At 45.8% G+C, this 19,627-nt stretch overlaps 1 protein-coding gene across 1 annotated transcript in view; it reads right to left on the bottom strand.

Moving 5' to 3' along the window:
- The window catches only part of LOC144769706 (uncharacterized), a 335,260-nt gene that overhangs the window by 293,047 nt on the left and 22,586 nt on the right, over positions 1-19,627 (bottom strand). The window contains exons 4-5 of the mRNA XM_078653887.1: positions 16,316-16,482; positions 14,353-14,462 (exon numbers count right to left, since the gene is read on the bottom strand). Coding sequence (XP_078510013.1) covers positions 14,353-14,462; positions 16,316-16,482 — 277 coding nt within the window. The remainder of the gene's footprint in view (positions 1-14,352; positions 14,463-16,315; positions 16,483-19,627) is intronic.

Here is a 19,627-nt window from a genome sequence, read left to right as displayed (position 1 = left end):
CCAAGAACATTTCCCAGGATTCCCAGGATTTTAAAAACTGTCAAGACATTGTTTTAAAGGACTGTCCCGCAAAAGACATTATTACAACCCCTCCCTTGTTAGAGAAAACTCCGCAACAGGAGTATAAGTTAAAGCTCAGGTCTAGTAAAATAAGTCAGTCAGTTTGATTGTATAAGTCCTCCCCTAGGTGAAACGGTTAGATTGTTTCTGACATGTATAAAATAGACCCCCATAGTGAGAGAGTCAGTCAAAATTCAATCAGATGTATCGTTTTTCTGAGTTTCGTATTATTCATCAGTATTATGATTTCCTGCACCAGCTATGCATTCTATCTGTATTTTCCAGTTCCTCATGTAAATATGTCTGCTAATGCTACAGTAGAGCACACGTTTAGTGATCTGCCTCCTCACGAATATTCTTACCGCCTTGCTATGCGCAACAATTCTTTCATCCGTATGTTACATTATTCACACCAGACCAGCAATGCCACTAATTGTTGGGTGTGTGGTCGACTCCCCCCTTTCCAGACACCGAAGGGAGTTCTGCCACTCTTTCCTTATCCATTCTCACATAGTGGTTCGTGTGGAGCATGGTCCACGTTAACGTCATCCTCAACAGATATGTCTTTTCTTAACAGTACATGTTTCCCAGACAAGCAAGGTCTTCCCCACAGAACAGGTTTAGATCTAGAAAACGAAGTATATAATTTAGGTAATTATTCGTCGAATTTCATGGTCCTGAATGTTCAGTCTGATACTACTCCAGACTTACCTGCTATTTCAGTATTACCAGTCAAAGGCGAATTATGTGTCCGTAGTTATGGTTCCATACATGTAGGTCATAGTGACTGTACTACTGTTATCAAGTATAGTAACAGCGGGAAATCTGTTTTCAAAGCTTCACGTCATTCTTATTTTATTTGTGGTCAAACTGCATATGTCCGTCTGCCCCTCGATTGGGAGGGAACCTGTTACATTGCTTTCCTACTGCCACCTGTTTTCCTAGCCCCATCTGATTATCACAGAAACACACATCTAGTACACATTAGACATAGAAGGGAGTCCCCAATTGTCGATTATACTGAAACTACTCTAGAACAGTATACAGATTTCAATAAAGGTTTCTTCTTCTTTGTAGGACCTGTCCAGAATAGTAAACTGATCCGTAGGTTAACAAGAACCCTTGAAGCTGTAGTAAATGAGACTGCCTCTGCTCTAGGTAACCTAACCGAAGAACAATCTGCTATGAGATTTGTCGTTTTGCAAAATCGTCTCGTCCTTGACGTCATACTGGCCGATAGGGGCGGGGCCTGTAGAGTCATCGGATCTAGTTGCTGCATTTTCATTCCAAATAACGCGCCGTCTGTTTATTCAGCTATAACCAGACTCCATAAAATTGCCCATCTGTTACACCAAGATCCAGGCACCTGGACATGGTCCGGTTGGTTCTGGAATATAATTTCCGCCTGGGGATGGAAAGTCCTGTCCTTTCTAAGTATAGCAGTAGCGATCATATTTAGCTGCTGCCTCTGTATACAATGTGGCCCTGCGATTTGCAGCATGTGTGCTACCTCTTGTATTCCTAGTCCCAAGCCCCGTTCTAAATCCCGTTCCAAGACAATTCGAGACGAGCAAATGGTACTGTATGAAATGATAGACGGTATCATGAATATTGATGTTTCCTGATGGAAACGTAGTGACAAGGAGGGAATGTGGAAAAGTAAATTTTGCCATGTTCTGTGTCCCTACGCCTCATCCATCATATGTTATGTGTGCATGACCAATATGCATATGTTATTCCCCATGTCCGATTAATGACGCAGTTCCAGTTGTGTCCACCTTTAGTATGCTAGTTTCCAGTCTTCGTGAATACTACGAATATCAGGCATATGTAAAGTAATGTTGCCACGTTTCCCAGTGTGCACGTTATTCCATTATAAAGTCCCCGTTTCCAGGCCTCAAAAGGGCCCGGACCCTGGATTCAGCTCCTGTCTCCTGAAAGCCTCGCTGAGGAGCGGTACAGCCCCCACCTGTATCCTCGACCCTTCACTTACTTCCTGCCTCGCAGTGCCCGGTGCAGCTTGGCTCTGCCTCTGAGTCTGCCAAGAGTTTGTTATGATTCCAGCTATCAGTTCAGTCCTTCTTCTCTGCATTCCTAAGCTACTGAACTGCATCAATAGTTTCCGTCATTGTCTAGCCTATTCGGCTCCACGTTAGAGAAATACTGTATTAATGGTCATTTAATATTCTTCATCACGCACTACATGTAGAATAATGCATGGTCCAGTCTTAGAATCAAGTTAGCTTTTCCCCTCATGACTTCTAGTTTATATCAACATGTTCCCTAAACATCAGATACCAGATAGGGTTTAGGTACATGTCGCTCCGACCCTCCAGACTCTAGTCTCTGCTCCTAGCACAGAGTTCGTAGCCCCAGCTTCTCCTAGTAACACGTCATTGCCAATTTTCGCGCACCATTAGGTTAGAGGTCCCGGCTCCTTAGGTAGCCCCCTCCAATGTTTCCGCCCATTCATGACATATTCTGTTACGTTTGCACCACATGTCTATGTATACGCCCAGTTACACCTCTTTTTACTGTTATCTTTCGCGACTGCTACACGTCACGCCTTCTGCTCCACCCACTGTTACGCCTACTGCAATGTAATGCTATGTGTTTGCGCTATGTATATAAGTCAATGTATTGTTATTAAAAGTTAGCGCGCTCATCCCAGACCTAGCCCCAGCAGCTGCTGGGCCTCTTTTCCCCTGCTGGGCCCCAGTTGTCCTGCTGGGCCCTGTCACTCTGTTCCCATGCAGGTTGTCCTGATCCTGTCCTTATGCTGTAATAAACCTGCAGAAACTCCTACTACCTCGAATCTTGACTCTTATTTATTGAGCTATCTGTTATACTATATGCTTAGTCAAAAATAGGGTATTATTTATTTATTTACCACACAGGAATTAAGAAACATCTACCTGGCGTTCAGACTAGTGGGGAATTTATAGGCCACAACAATACACCATGAAGGATTCATGGATCGCTGCCTGACTATTGTCAATCTGGGGCAGGTGATCCATAATAAATAAATAAAATCCATATTTGTCATTAAAATCTTCGGGGTTGTTGCTAAGCAACAGAGGAGGCAGGACAGGACTTATCTCCCTCCAAATGCATTCCAGCTTGTCATGTTGTGTTTGAGCATCTGTCAGCGTAGGATATATCACAGCCTGCAACTGGACCACAGTCTATTGATGACCCAGTAATGCCTTTACAGCAAACCCCTGTGGATATTGGCCCTAGACACCACCCAAGCCCCGAGGGCACGCCACTCAGTCCTGCTTTCAGTGTTTCCCACTCAAACTACGTAGAAGTGGTTGTCTCTCAGTAGTCTGTGAAATATTTTGAGACAGAATCCCTAAGGAATGAGCAAAATGCATGGGTCAACAACAACGTAGGATGCAGTCACCATGTTTGGACTGAGGGGCACTTCACACTACACGCAATGTGTATGCGTATTAGGTTATCATCTGAGAGTGTTGTTCACAGCCATTCAGCATTCAGCACCTCAGGCTGTAGTGTGAGCTGCTGACAAATAATTCCTTTCCGAATGTGCAGATTGTGTGCTGCAGAGTATTAGGAGCACTCATGAGTCACAGGATGTAGGACCCACCAACAGTGTCGGAGGGACCAGTGTGCAGCCCTTTGTGTAAGGAACGCTGCCAGCACTGGAGAGGATGTCGGGACGCTTAATCTGTGGCTCTCGGACACAATTGACATTGCCATCCTGAAGCCAGGCGATACAGGTACACCTTGTGAGGATGAGGGATATGTGCAGAATGAAGTCTGGTCTGTCCACATTCATCACGGAAACACTGCCCCCTAATCTTGTTAAACATCAAGGAGACCTTCTACAAAGACATTGCCCTCAGGCTCCATGACAGTGTCTAATAGGCTAAATGGAACCCCCATATGGACCCAAAGAGTAGCTGCCCATGCCAAACCAGAGTAGAAGAGGCAAAAATATTGGCAATGCCATCATTTCTGGAACTGGATCTAATGTTCCAGTGTCACATGTGTCTCTTGTAACAGTGCAGCGTTTTTTTCCCTGCACATCCAGAGATATCCTCACAATACAATGCGTGTCTCTCCCTTGGTGTCCCCATAACTTTGACATTCAAAGACCAAATGCTGTGGGTAACCATGTGTGTGTAGTGTACTGGGAAGCATGGAGAGGTCTTTCAGGAGTAGCCTGCTGGCATGTGGCCCACCAACACACCTCCTGGCATTTTCACTTCGGGGGGCTATGTGGCCCTCTAATTAATGGACTGCCATTCATTGTTTCTACATCATGAACGTAAAATATGAACCATCAACACCTCCATCCCAGGGCAGTATCCAAAAGAAAGAATAAGCAATCAGTGAGAACATCTACATATAAAGGGCAACCTCTGCAATTATGCCCAGAAAGAACTCCGACAAGGCAAGGCTAGGTGGAGGGAATGTTTCCTGTAATGCCAATAGGTTTTGCATTTGCTAGTGTTCTCCTAGCGGCCATGTCAGTAATCTATTATGAACAATCAGTGGCAAACAGGAAGCTGCAACTAACACATTCTACATCCTCAACTTTTATCTGGTAACTGATTTTGCATACTTACATCCACCTAATCTCTGCATGTGTACATTTCAATATTATTTTGCTGGTCTGATCACCCTCACATCCACCTCAAAGTACATGCTCATCCCTCAACCTATGCCTCATATACAAGCTCTTCATAATCCCCCTCTGGTGCAGCTATCCTTATAACAATTTCTGCCCTCCCAGCTTCATCCTTTTACTCTAACTCTTCAACCCAGGCTCTCACATTCTTAACCTCGTGCTGCTCCTTTTACATCCACATCTACATTCAAAGCACCACTCCTCATCACTATGTACACAACACCTCTCCCATTCATGCTATATACACAATGTACTGTACTCATCACCTCCGTAGCAGATGTTGAACGTATTATGTCAAATGTACACTTCTCATCCTCATTTTACCCTCACTAATGGCTTGGGCTGCACTTGTATCTCAATGTGCAGCAACATATTCAACTCTTGTCACATGGTCCATAGAGACATTGTCGTTTTTCACTAACTTAGACTGTGCACGCTACAACTTGCCTGCTGCTTTGCAGACATTACTACACGTCTTTGTTTTGCAATAATTTCCAGGACTACTTTCACATGAGAACTCATTGCTTTGTATGCTGTCTGCATGTTCCTGGGATTTTGACTGAACATTATGTGCAAGGTCGAACAACAATGCCCCTGGTTATTTTGTTCTGGCGAGTCCTTAGCCCTTAGACAAAACATACGGATGCAGCTGTTGTTTGGGCAGCGTGCTTAGGTTTTTAGTGGGGTACACGAATAGGTGACACACACTTTTATAGGGACTGTTCTAGGGGAATATAGCTTTTACATCGCATGCGTTTACAACACATGCGATTATAACGCGGTCTTTACAACGACGGCGTTGTTACGTCACACCCCTAACACGCAAAGTGTTGCGTGAGCACAGCAATATTTACAAGCACAGGTTAAGTCACATAGGGTGACGTTACCTGTAACTGTAAATATTACTTAGCAGGCTGTACCACTGGTGCATCGCACAACGTGATGCACCGGTGACACCAGGGGATTGTAAATCTGCCCCAAAGTACATTTGCCCGAATTGGGAAATGCCCAGATTCTCACACTCTAACTGTGGCATAAGGCGACTATGAGATGCACAATACAATGCTAGGTACTGTGCAAATCTACTATCACCACATGTCATAGCATTTAACTGTATGCCTACTATCCATGCACCATACACTATGTACACATGCAACTAACACTTACAACAATTGTGTCTCTGTAAGGACTGGAAAACACTGTAACTTACTGAGACATGTCCTGGACACACACCATCCACATGATATCCCCAAACAAACTCAGGATGGAATGACTGAGAGACCACAGACACCTTGCCTAACAAGAATATCTGCTGAAAGTGGAGCCCATTGAGGCAAGAGGATCGGGACACAGTCAGTATAACGCCTACCATACACTCTCCATGGGAACAGGAAATGGATCAGATGGGTCCAATCCAATCCAATCAGAAATTTGTATAGCGCGCTACTCACCCAGAGGGTCTCAAGGCGCTTAAGGGAGAGGGGTTTGTTACTGATGGAACAGCCAGGTCTTGAGTTGCTTTCTGAAGGAGAGGTGGTCCTGGGTAAGACGGAGGTGGGTGGGGAGGGAGTTCCAGGACTTGGCCGCCAGGTAGGAGAAGGATCTTCCCCCCATGGTGGCTCTTCGGATACGTGGAATTGTGGCGAGGGCTTGGTTGGACGATCGTAGTTGGTGGGTGGGGGTGTAAAAAGTCAGGCGATTGTTGAGGTATCTGGGTCCTAGGTCGTGGAGGGCCTTGTGTGCGTGGGTGAGGAGACGGAACGTGATTCTCTTGTTGACGGGAGCCAGTGCAAATCTCTCAGGTGTTCGGATATGTGGTTGTGTCGAGGTATGTCCAGGATGAGTCGAGCGGAGGCGTTCTGGATGCGTTGAAGTCTTTTCTGTTATTTGGCTGAGGTTCCGGCGTAGAGGGTGTTTCCGTAGTCCAGTCGGCTGGTGACAAAAGATGGGTGACCGTCTTCCTTGTATCGGTGGGGATCCATCGGAAGATCTTTCGGAGCATGCGTAGGATGTTAAAACATGATGACGAGACGGCGTTGACTTGTCTGGTCATCGAGAGGGAGGAGTCTAGGATGAATCCCAAGTTGTGGGTATGGTCCGTTGGTTTGGGTGCGCTGCCTAGAGCCGGGGGCCACCAGGAGTCATCCCAGGCAGAGGGGGATGATCCTAGGATGAGGACTTCCGTCTTGTCTGAGTTCAGTTTTAAGCGGCTGTTCTTCATCCACTCTGCTACGTCTTTCATCCCTTTGTGTAGGTTGGTTTTGGCGGTGGTTGAGTCTTTGGTGAGGGAGAGGATCATCTGAGTGTCGTCAGCGTAGGAGATGATGTTTAGGTTGTGTTGGCGTGCGATGGATGCGAGGGGGCTCATGTAGACGTTGAAGAGGGTGGGGCTGAGCGATGATCCTTGTGGTACGCCGCAGATGACTTTGGTGGCCTCTGATCCTAAAGGGGGGAGGCGGACTCTCTGGGTTCTTCCGGCGAGGAACGAGATGATCCAGTCCAATGCCTTATCTTGTATCCCGACTTTCCTTTTTTTTTTTTATATATTTTTATTAAATTTTTGACACATTTTTTCCCCCTGAACCAGGGGTGTGGAGCACATCATTATATACAATCAATCGTATTTTATAAACAAAGCCTCATTAATCATAATTTTCTACAGAGAAACATCTACAATACATACAAAGAATAATTAATGTCCAATAAACAATACACAATAAAAGAAAAGAAGACACTAAACTTAATACAGACCTACGAGTCCCTGCATCATATACCACTAATCAGTCCATCCCCCTAAACCAGCATAGTAACTTATGCTTCCTCCTTCCAATTAGATATTGGCTCCCATATTTTCAATCCCAACTTCCTCCCCCTTTTACCTTTTCTAGCATAAATTGCTTTTTCCAAGTTGCATATATTTAAAATCCTGGCTAACCACTGTTGGAATGTCGGTGGTGCCTGATCGAGCCACGCTGAAGCGATACATAATCTCAATACAGCCATTGCTACAAAGATAAAATAACATCCTTCTCTCTGAATACCATCTGAACTCACCCCCAGCGATATTATCGAAGGAGTTAAATTAACTGTTATTTTTAAGGCTCCTTGCACAAAATTCTTTATTTCTTTCAGTATCGTGGATAAATGCGGACACGTTGCGAATATGTGTACTATGTCAGCCTGGAGACTTCCACATCTTGGGCAGTTAATTCCAGTAACCGCCCCCCATTGTGCAATTTTTGCCGGAGTATAATAAAGGCGATAAAGAGTCTTATAATGCTGTGCCTGCAGGGCTGCAGAACACAGAACATTCTGGCCCAGCTCTAATGGCATTTTAAAACATTCCACTTCTACCTCCAGCTTACTTGCCCAGCTTTCCCCCCACTTATCCATATCATCTTGTCTTGTTTTAATTAGTTCAGCATAGAACTTTTTAATTGTACAAGTGACACCCTCTTGTACCACCTCCAGTATGGTATTTTTCTCAAATCCACTAGGACCCCCCCTTTTATTTACCAGGAAGCTTCTCACTTGAAGATACTTAAAAAAATGTCTTGTTTCTATACCATACTTCGCCTGGATCTCAGCAAACTGCATCATACCCTGGGAGTCCATCAAATCTCCAACGCTCGTAGTTCCCTTTCTCTGCCAAAAAGGACTGGAGTCACCACGAACTCTTGGAAGACCAATTAGACAAACGACTGACGCCACTCAAGCATCGGCTTTACAATCTATTGCTACCTCATTATTAGGTGATATCTATTCCATACCACTCACCGGAAGATATCACCCATACCTGAACCTGTTAATATTTATGTTTGATGCACCCAACGATACCCATACTACTCTTATGGCTTATTACGCCGATATTGACTTGTTAATAATATACTATACTACCTCATAGAACTTGACTGCATGACTAGGACACTACCTAAACATAGGCACACCCTAATACTAACAACTTAGGCCTTAGGAATATATCTTACCTTAATCACCGTAGACAGCACACTACCTCCCACACCTGATTTGTTTTTGCTGCTATAATTGCTATTATAATGTCAACTGTTTAATTCTTCTATGTCTTTAGGTAATCCCTTTTCTAAGCATACTGCCCTACCCCTATATATGTCTTGCTGTTATAAATGGTATCACTATGTCAATCTGTTTTCCATATGTTAAGCGCTCTGATACCCACGGGTCATGTCCGCGCTATATAAAACACTATAAATAAATAAATAAATTAAATAAATAAATACCGCAAAAACTGCATCTGAGAAAATATCAGGAGGAAATGTTGGGTTATTCCTCATTCTTGTATAGCTATTAATCTTCTCCAAACCATATTTTTTACTAAAGGCCTTCCAAATATTATATGCTGCCATGATGGTCTTAAATAGAGTCCTCTTAAAATAGGCTGTATCAAAGTGTCTTCAGGAGGGCGCTGAGTTCGGCATGCTTCCAGCTTTCCGGGAAGGTAGCGGTGTTGAAGGAGCAGTTGATGATATCCCGAAGTTGGGGTGCGATGACGGAGTCGGCCTTGTTGAAGATGTGATGGGGGCAAGGGTCGGTTGGCGATCCGGAGTGGATGGAGTTCATCATGCGGATGGTTTCTTCGGTGCTAATCGGGTTCCAGGCGCGAAGGGTGGTGGTGGGGGGCTTCGTTTCAGTGGTGGGAGGAGTGGATTTGTCGCTGAAGCTGTTATGTATGTCTGCGATTTTGCTGTGGAAGAATGAGGCTAGAGAGTCGCAGAGGTCTTGAGAGGGAGTGATGTCGTTGTTGCCGGCGTTGGGATTGGTGAGCTCTTTGACGATGTTGAAGAGTTCCTTGCTGTTGTGGGCGTTGTTGTCTAATCGATCCTTGAATGCTGATTTCTTGGTGGTGCGGATCAGCTGGTGGTGTTTGCGGGTGGCGTTCTTGAGGGCGGTCATGTTGTCTGTGCTTGGGTTTCTTCGCCAGGTTTTCTATAGGGTGCGGCAGTTCTTTTTGGAGTTTTTGAGGTCGTCGTTGAACCAGGAGGCTTTTTTGCTTCTTGGCTTGTTGGGATGGTTTTTCAAAGGTGCTAGTTCGTCAGCGCAGTGGGTGATCCACTGTGCGAGATTGATGGCTGCTTGATTTGGGTCCGTTGATCTGGCGGGTGGGTTTTGGTTCAGTAATGTGGTTAGGTGGTCGGTGGTAATTTTGTTCCAGTTTCTGCAGGGAATCTGTTGCGGGTGGTGGTGGGTCGTGGTCTTACTAAAGCTGAAGTGGACGCAGCTGTGGTCCGTCCAGTGGAGTCCCGTGGTGTGATTGAAGGAGATGTGCTTGCTGGAGGAGAAGATTGCGTCGAGCGTGTGTCCAGCGTAGAGGGTGGGGGTGTTCACCAGTTGTTTGAGTCCGAGATTGGCAAGAGTGGTGGTGTTGTTGTCGTTGTTATTCTCCAGGTGGAAGTTAAGGTCCCCTAAGAGAATGTAGTCATTGGAGGTGAGGGCGTGTGGGCTAACAAAGTCAGTGATGTTTTCGCTGAATTGTGTGCGAGGTCCTGGGGGTCTGTAAATGAGGGTGCCCCTGAGTGTGGTCTTGGGGTCGGTGTGTATCTGGAAGTGAAGGTGTTCGGCGGCTGTGAGGGTGTCGTCGGAGCTGGTCGAGATGCGGATGGTGTTCTTGTGGACGATCGCGATGCCACCTCCTGTTTGGTTGATACGGTCCCTTCGGATGATCTTGTAGCCGTCCGGGATGGCTATGGCGATGTCGGGTGCTGATGAGGCGTTCATCCAGGTTTCCGTGAGAAAGGCGACGTCCGGAGTTGTGGTGTCGAGTGGGTTCCATAGTTCAATGGCGTGTTTGTGAACCGAGCGGGTGTTGAGCAGGATGCACTTCAGGTGGTTGTTGTTGGAGCTCTGTTTGCTGTTTGTGGTTGTAGTGTAGGTACTGGTGCAGCAGAACTTGCAGGATTGGCAGGTGAAGGGTCCATGGGTGCGTCCTGGGGCGGCTCGGTGGCAGTCGGGGAGTCGGCCGGTGTTTAGTGCAGTGAGGGTGGCAGCGTCGTACGTTCGGCGGGTGGGGTGGCCTCTGCGGGGGCAAGGGGGTCTGGTGCTGGGCGCGGTCCAGGCGCGGATGGGCGTAGACGGGCTTACCTTTGGCGCGCCTTTGGCACGCATAGGGCGCGCCCGGTGCGCGTGAACGCTCCGCGTTTGCCACTCTGCCATAAGTGGAGAATGGAGGGGGGCGGAGCGAGGGAGGAGCAGCTGGGAGGCGGGAGCGGGGTGGCGAGTGGGGAGGGGATCGGGCTAGAAGGCACAATAAAATGGCAAAACAGCGAAAACAAAACAATGCAGGACGAGATCGGGGGCACAATCTGGCACAGATATTAATTAGAGCAATGGCACAGAGATCGGGCGCAGATATTAATTAAAGCAATGGCACAGAGATCGGGCGCAGATATTAATTAAAGCAATGACGATACGATACCAGTGAGCCAAGGAGCGGGTGGAGCGACCGGATGCTGACCAGGTCAGGTCGGTCACAGTTCTTCCTTACACGGGTCTTCCCTTATGTTGTCAGTGGGAGGGAGGAGCAGCTGGGAGGCGGGAGCGGGGTGGTGAGTGGGGAGGGGATCGGGCTAGAAGGCACAACAAAATGGCACCACAGCGAAAAAAACAATGCAGGACGAGATCGGGGGCACAATCTGGCACAGATATTAATTAAAGCAATGGCACAGAGATCGGGCGCAGATATTATTTAAAGCAATGACGATACGATACCAGTGAGCCAAGGAGCGGGTGGAGCGACCGGATGCTGACCAGGTCAGGTCGGTCACAGTTCTTCCATACACGGGTCTTCCCTTATGTTGTCAGTGGGAAGGAGGAGCAGCTGGGAGGCGGGAGCGGGGTGGCGAGTGGGGAGGGGATCGGGCTAAAAGGCACAACAAAATGGCACCACAGCGAAAACAAAACAATGCAGGACCAGATCGGGGGCACAATCTGGCACAGATATTAATTAAAGCAATGGCACAGGGATCGGGCGCAGATATTAATTAAAGCAATGGCACAGAGATCGGGCGCAGATATTAATTAAAGCAATGACGATACGATACCAGTGAGCCAAGGAGCGGGTGGAGCGACCGGATGCTGACCAGGTCAGGTCTGTCACAGTTCTTCCTTACACGGGTCTTCCCTTATGTTGTCAGTGGGAGGGAGGAGCAGCTGGGAGGCGGGAGCGGGGTGGAGAGTGGGGAGGGGATCGGGCTAGAAGGCACAACAAAATGGCACCACAGTGAAAACAAAACAATGCAGGACGAGATCGGGGGCACAATCTGGCACAGATATTAATTAAAGCAATGAAGGGTTGAAGGGTATTAGCCTACAGTGGCATGTCACCTGTGGCAAAGTTATCATTGCCACTAATCTACCAGATCTATTGAAGACACAGACATGGGTCCACCACTATCAAGTCACATACAAGTATCGTACCATTACTTTGTGTACATGAGTGTGTCCGAAGTCACTATCATGTAATTAAAGTCCATATGTATCCAGGTGTATTGATGAGACAGGTGTCTTTCTGCACATTGCTAACATATGCAGCATGCTTCTTCTCAACTGATGCACTTTGCGACACTTGCACTATGTTGACTTCTGAAAGCATCAAGTATGTGGAAGTGTGTTTAAAAAATAAAACGGTTTGTGAGTTTATGTCACACTCATAGCCAAAACTAATGTTGACATTGACACCCAGACAATTTAGGAACCAAACTCTTGACTAGCTACTGACCAAATGCTCATACTCCATGGACCAAATGCAATCCATGTCATACTAACATCATTATATACTTATATTACAACTCACACATGAATGACAGTTGACCGCCAATCCATTTTAGGGACACACAATTCTGAATTCAAAATTGGAACATGTTTTATTCAGCACAATAAAGTGGACTATAAAAAAGAATTCAAAGGACCAAAAGCCAGTGCAATAATGTTCCATGTTTTTATGGTCCACAAATGCCAAACCCATTTGATCTTGCCTGCACTATTCCTGCAAAGCAACACTTCCCATGGGAGGGGCGTCTAGGGTGCAGGCTAGGCAAAAAGGGGACAAGACTAAGGAGGACTGGGTTTGGGTTTTGGTAAGGATAGAATCAGGAGGGGGTGAGTCAACTGCAATGGTAGGGTCAGATGGAGGGGGGTCAACTTCAGTGGTAGGGTCAGATGGAGTTGGTGAATCAACTGCAATGGGAGGGTTAGATGATGGAGGGGATGGGTCAACTGCAGAGGGAGGGTCAGATGGAGGGGGGATGGGCTTGGCTTGATGAGTGGGATTTCTGTAATAGGTAAGGTTCTGCAAGGAAATAGGGAGGGCAGTTTCTTTCTTGGGGCTGGATTTCTTGGGTGTGGAGGTACGGGGCTGGGATGGTGAACTATGGGTTTCTGGAGGGGGCTGGAACTTCTTAGACCGTGGAGAAGACAGAGAATGAAGGATGGTTGAGTGATAGTTGTGCTGAGCTGTGATAAAGTCAAAATCACAATCTGTTAAGCTCCAAGGATAAGGTGATGGCCATCCACCAACAACCAAATATGGGTAATGTCAAGACAAACCCATATAAGTTACAATAAGCAAAATATATCCTGAGATAAAAAACAAGAGACAATACAGTTCTTCAAATGAGTCTTGAGAAGTAAGTAGTCTTCATGTCTTCCTTTATTCAGATGTTATTCTTCTTAAAAAAACTAGCCGCCCTTCTTAGACCGTGGAGATTTTCTTATGGTGGGAGGTTTGGGGCTATTATTTTTTGTAGCAGTGGGCCTGGGGGTCCGATGTGAATGGAAGGGATGGGAGGATGGATTTTTTCTTTTTGGAAGGGGTTGGTAGGTTTGGGTATGAAAGAGGTCAAGGGCAAAGAGGTGAAGTTTCTGGGCAGAGTGTGTGCAAGGAGAGGTAAGGGTAGGGGTCGTGGAGGCAGAGGGTTGTGAGGTCGGAGGCATGTCTGTGGATGCTGTTGTGGTATCTGTTGGTATGTCTGTGGTGATGAGTGTGACATCTGTCTTGTGAGTTTACGTGCATGTGTGTTTCTCCATGTTTCTGTGTGTTTCTGTGCTGCGTGTGGCTATTGAGGTTGCTGCATGCTCATGTTTGTGTGAGCTTAGGTCAGGGAGGGTAGATGGGACTATGGATGAGGAAGAGGCAGGAGGGGGTGGGGCAGCTGGTTCTGGGATAATGCTGCCATCAGTGTGGAGGCCAGAGCCTGATTGGATCTCTATAGGGAAGACATGTCCGAGTTAATGTCCTCCGGGATTATACCATTTGTGTAAGATGATTGGTATGCACCTGGAGGACATTCAACACCACTGTCTGTCCCACAGACATCTGCCTTAGGATGTTGTGGCCTCCACACTAAGGGCAGCAGGGGAGATAGTTGAAGGGGGTGAGGTGCCTGGTGCAAAGGAGACACCTCCCCTTCTAGGGGTGCTGCAACAGACAATGGGCTGGGAAGTAGCTCGGAGGGTGGAGACAGTATGGGTTGTGGGGGACTCTGATGTAGTGGATCCGGTTCCTTGGTCATCAACCACCACATGAGAGTCCTCATCGGAGCTTGAGCTCGTCGTGGATCTGACAGATGTTAAGTCTAACGTCCCCGCAGTGAGGCTCCCCTCACCCTCCGTGCCACTGGTACCTTCTTGCTCGGACTCATTACTGGAATTAGTCTTGCCAGCTGCTTCCCCAAGTTCTTTGCCACTGCTTCCTCCACTGGCCTGTTCTGATGCTCTGGACAAGAAGTAAAATGAATCACATGAGCTGTCCATATGTACTTGACAGACAGGTTTCATCACAACTCTTCCGAAATTGCACAACTACATTAATTGGACTTCTGCAATACATTTTTTATACTTTTCCATAAACACCACATTAGTATGCAAGTAAACCTACACACCCTCACACATGATGATGTCAGTGACATTCTATGTAGCAAAATAAAAGTCCACAACCACAATGTCAACTGCTTCACTATTTACCAGCTGATGTGTTGTCTTTCTCTATTGATGACCTTGTGTCATGACATACCTGTCTCATCTAATGCAAGGGATTTCAGACCTCACATAGGAACAGGAGTCACGCAATTGAATTGAGACATGGAAACGATTCTGCAGTCCCTATTCATCCATTTGGGAACCATCAGGTCTAGTGTTATAGGTCATGTACCTTTTTTGTCATAAATCAAGCTGGCGAAGTCATTGCATAGGCCATATCACACAGATAACATTGATTGAGCTCATTTGTCCTGTACCTTAAGTTGTTGTCTGTCAGGTCACATATCTAACTCTTATCGTAGATACACCAAGGTAGTAGCCATAGCTAGAGTGAGAGGTACGTGCTCCACAGTCTTGTGTCATTTATGCACAGTGTTAGAAAGATGAATCAGATTTTTGTCCACATTGGAATCATTTCACCATTTTTACATGTGAACAGTGGTCAGCACACTGCCAAGTCCAAGGACTGCATCTTCACAATGCTTCATGTGGATCACTATGCCCCTGAGCCATCTGGATGCATTGTCTCCACAGGCCATTAGCCCGGCACATCATGTTTGCAGATTCTTAGTCAACACTATGAACCATTTTGTCCAGGCTGCAGGAAGTCTACATTAGTAAAGTCAGAGTCTGAATATCCCTCACTTCTGTGCCATTGTGCACACTCTGTACAGCTTAAATCTTCTTGCTTATTATCTAATTTTCTTAACTGACTTTTCAAATGATGCTCATGTGACATCTATGAATCTAACAGTGATGCATTGAACCCATGAGCATTTACACACATGGGAACAATTGTGATTGTATATCTAACATCATCCCTTACAATCAAATCACTTTTTTCACCAGTGATCAACTTTGTTTGCCACAGAACGGCATGTGTTGTCACTATTGCAGAGTCATAGATAGATAGAGAGAGTGGAAGCTTATAACAAATCATGTGAAAAGCCAGTGTAACAGGTGACATGAGTTAGCAAACCAGTAATCTTCCCATGTGATACATTGGTATACACTGGGCACCAGGGCTGGGACCAAACATTGGCACAATGACCAATCAATACTCACCAAAGCCTCAATATAGACATCCCCTGCTACTTGGATGTATAACATGGGCTTTTACACTTGAGTGCTCCAACAACAACATACTTTACAGATTTGGTGTGACCACACTGAGAGCAGTTCAGACATTAGTCAATGTGCTGACACATGTTGATCAATCACAATATTCTAGAAGGTTATCGCCATGCACATGTTGTAATGCATTCAGATCACATGAGCATTGCACTACTGTCAATACCCTGACTATATTATCCTCACATGTTCCAGAAGAAAGGTGCATAACCATGCATCTACTTATCCTTGTGCATAGGCATCGTTTAACACTGAACAGTGGTTTTCTCTGTTATACAAGCTGAAAAGGGACCAGCAGGCTAAGATACTTAAACATGCATGGGTTAAAATGTTGTTCAGAAAGGCAAATAATCACCCCCCTCTTGCTGCTGTCTGCCTCTCAACATCCCATCCAGGTCAGGGAAGACCACTCCAAGGATGAGGAGCATGTGCGGAGTTAGGGTGCAGTGCGCAACCCACTTGCATGGAGGTGACAGGCCCAGCTGGACTCTTGTGCTCTTCTTGGTCCAGCTTCTCAAGTCCTGCCACTGTTTCCTGCAATGGTGACTGTGCTGACAGGAAACCCCAACAGAGTGCACCTTCTGAGCGATGGTCCTCCACAGCTTGGCCTTCTGATGGGAGTAGACCTGAAGGATGACAAGGTGACAGGCCCTTAGTTCACATGCAACATGCACAGAGACAAATACTAGTACATATAGGCCATGAGCAGGTTACCCACAATGTCTCAAGGTGATCAAAGTGGTATTCTGTGCACTTCACCAGTGTTCAATTTAGAATCTATCCCATGAGAACAGTAAGATGATATTTACCCCAGTGCATACACTTCTAAAGCTGTGTACCTGCCAAGAACAGCCATATACACACTTTGAAACTTTCCAAACAACAGTTTACATGTTTGTCTATAAGAATCTTAATGCCAGTAGTGCATGGTTATTGGACATGTCAAATCGCAATGCTGCGTGATCATCCCTCACCTGCTCTTCTAGTTTGCCAAATAGCTACCTGTACAGAGGCAGGAGTGTGTCCAGCAGCATTTCTTTTTCCTCCTGGATGAAAGCTGAGGCCCTGTGCTCTGTACAGCGTGCCATAGTAGCTCCCAGAGGCTGTGGACAGCAGCAGAGAGATGGGGAGGTCCAGGGATCATGCAGTTAGTGCTGGCAAGTGTACTCTCTAGGGAACCAATAGCCTTATATCTAAACCGCAGAGGCGGTCTGCAGTCCATCCTGTCTGGCCTGATTGAAAAATATCGGACTGCAAAAGACTTTGATAAATTAACAATGGGAGTTTACCACGTCGGTTTCCATGCGATGCGGACAAAATACAAAACCCGCAACTGTCACCATAGCAGTGTACGATTCACACTGCCTACATCTCCCATCAGGCCCTGTGTGGTGGTGAGCCTTAGCAAGGCCTACCGGTGCAAGGGATTCGCCCTTCTCTGCACAGAATCCTCAGACCAATAGGAAGAAGTTGGCACAGAAACTGGAATAGAAAATACAGAGTTTATTAAACCTCATGAGGTGGAACTACATTCACACAACACCCTTCGGTAATGTATGACTGGAAGGAGCTTGGTCCTTTTATACCCACACATGGGCTCAAATGAAGGTGGTACAAGTACAAATGCTGGTTTTAGGTACATATAAGGTCATACAGAGAATGTACAGTCAACAAGTGGGAGGGGCTTAACAGTTACTAATTTTGGTGGTCACATCCTGACAGTTACAAGTTGGGGGACAGCTCTAAGCTTTACTGAGCATGTGCGAAACAGGAGAGACTAAATATATCTCGTCTCTAGGCAGATTTCAGGAGCAGTTAACAGGAAGGTAGGACAGAGCACATGGCGAGCACATGGTAAACAAAATGGCCAACAGAAATACAAAATGGATTCCGCAAAACAGACAAGATAATCGTTAGAAGCAAGATGGCTTCAGTTAATGCTAACCTAATCGCTGCAAATTACAACAGACAACCCTTTTAGCATTTAGCTGAAGACATTCGTTTATCTGGGGTAATCTAGCTATGCATCCTGTATATTGATGCTTATGATGTTAGTTATTTCTTTATTCAACATTTGTTGTTCCTTCATGTTTGCAATATTTATTTTGGCAGGTTTACAAACAGTGATACACATGGAGCAAAGCATATGACCACATTGTATACAAGTACAGCATGTCGATAGTATCACCAGTAGTCTACATAGATTAGTCAGTAGCGTCCAGCCCCAAATAACAAAGAGTGTCCATAGCCAGTTTAAACATGTCCATGCACCAGTCTCTGGGTGAATTTCTGCAGCAATCCTATGCAGTTTAGAGATTGCATCATAGACTGAAGGTGAATGATCCGGTATAAATACGCAACAACTGCTACCGATGATATGACATGCACCACCTCGATCAGCCAGAATCACGTCAAGCACCATCCTATTCTGGAGTTCTACAATCCTTGCAATTTGCAGTTCCTCGGTAATGTTCGCAAGTGCCATAGCTGTCTGATTGGTGACAGCTTCCACAACACAAGTCAGCCGCCTGATCTTTCTGCTATTCAATGCAGCGCCCACAAAGAAGCACACACCCAAATTGAAATCGACATATTGTTGCAAAGGGGTATCTGTCTGGTCAACCTCATGTGTACTTATTGTTTGTTTGTATCTTTTTTTGGAAATGTCATTATACAACTTTAGGTCGAGGTGATATGACGCAGGTGCTAAAAACACAGGGGGTAACAAAAATGATACGTAACATACCCCGGACCACCCAACAGGCAATTGGTAGTATCCTTTATTACCATTACCACATACGAAGTATGTATTCTGCCACGATGTAAAACTACTATTATTAGCACCTTCAATAGTTAATGTTAAAATACATTCACCCCATCCTACTGGAATTCTCCCAGCTCTGCCAATACATAAATCTGCGTTAGCTCTGGTCACAGAAATAAAAAAGGGTCCAATGTTCCTAATGTTTCTTATATTTGTGAAAACATATGGTGTCGAAATATTGTCCGGTTGGTACTCTTCCCATTCCCATTTAGTCCCTTTAGCTTGAGGATAATCGTTTTCATCTTGGTAGCATACTTTATTAAACCGAAAAATTATTCCCCCTACTGAGGGCTTTCCAGAAGCAAACAAAAGGGCATACCAAGCTTGACATGAACCATTGTGGGAAAACAATAGAGGAATAAAAGGTGTTTCTCCTTTCTTTTGGTGGGCAGGTATCATCCCACACACCCAACAATTGGTAGTATTCGGGGCATTGTGTGTATGATGCAACATCTGGATGAATGTGTTATTCAGGTAGGATTGTCGATGCTTCCTCTCATGATAGGGAAGCGTGAAATAGTGGTGTTTCACTGTAGCTGGAGTAGTGGCAACGAAAAGCTGTCAAGCAGGAGCCACTTTCTCAAAGAACCAGGTGATTATTGCCATAACCACCAGGGCAATAATAAACCCTACAGCACAAATGATTCTTTTGTTATTCATTTCCGCAACAGCGATGATTGATCTTTCTAAAACTCATTGAAAACAATTGTTGGAGCTCTTCTCCCTGGTCAGCCATTGATTTCTTCAACACAGGCCAAGACGGGTGTCACTACACTACTCACGGCTGATCCCCCCCTTGCCACATCGGCTCTCCGTTTCACAAACCCAGGGCGGTGACTCAACCAGTCTCGTTCAGCACTGCAGATTCTTTCCTCGGTCTCAAGTTATATCGTGAGGCTCCAGGAATCGTGTGGTCTGGGAAAACCTCCGCAGATTCGTCAGGTGAG

The sequence above is a fragment of the Lissotriton helveticus genome, chromosome 7 (genome assembly GCF_964261635.1).
Source record: "Lissotriton helveticus chromosome 7, aLisHel1.1, whole genome shotgun sequence".
Lineage (NCBI taxonomy): Eukaryota > Metazoa > Chordata > Amphibia > Caudata > Salamandridae > Lissotriton > Lissotriton helveticus.
The sequence above is the reverse complement of the archived record's forward strand: the minus strand, read 5'-3'. Positions and strand labels throughout refer to the sequence as shown.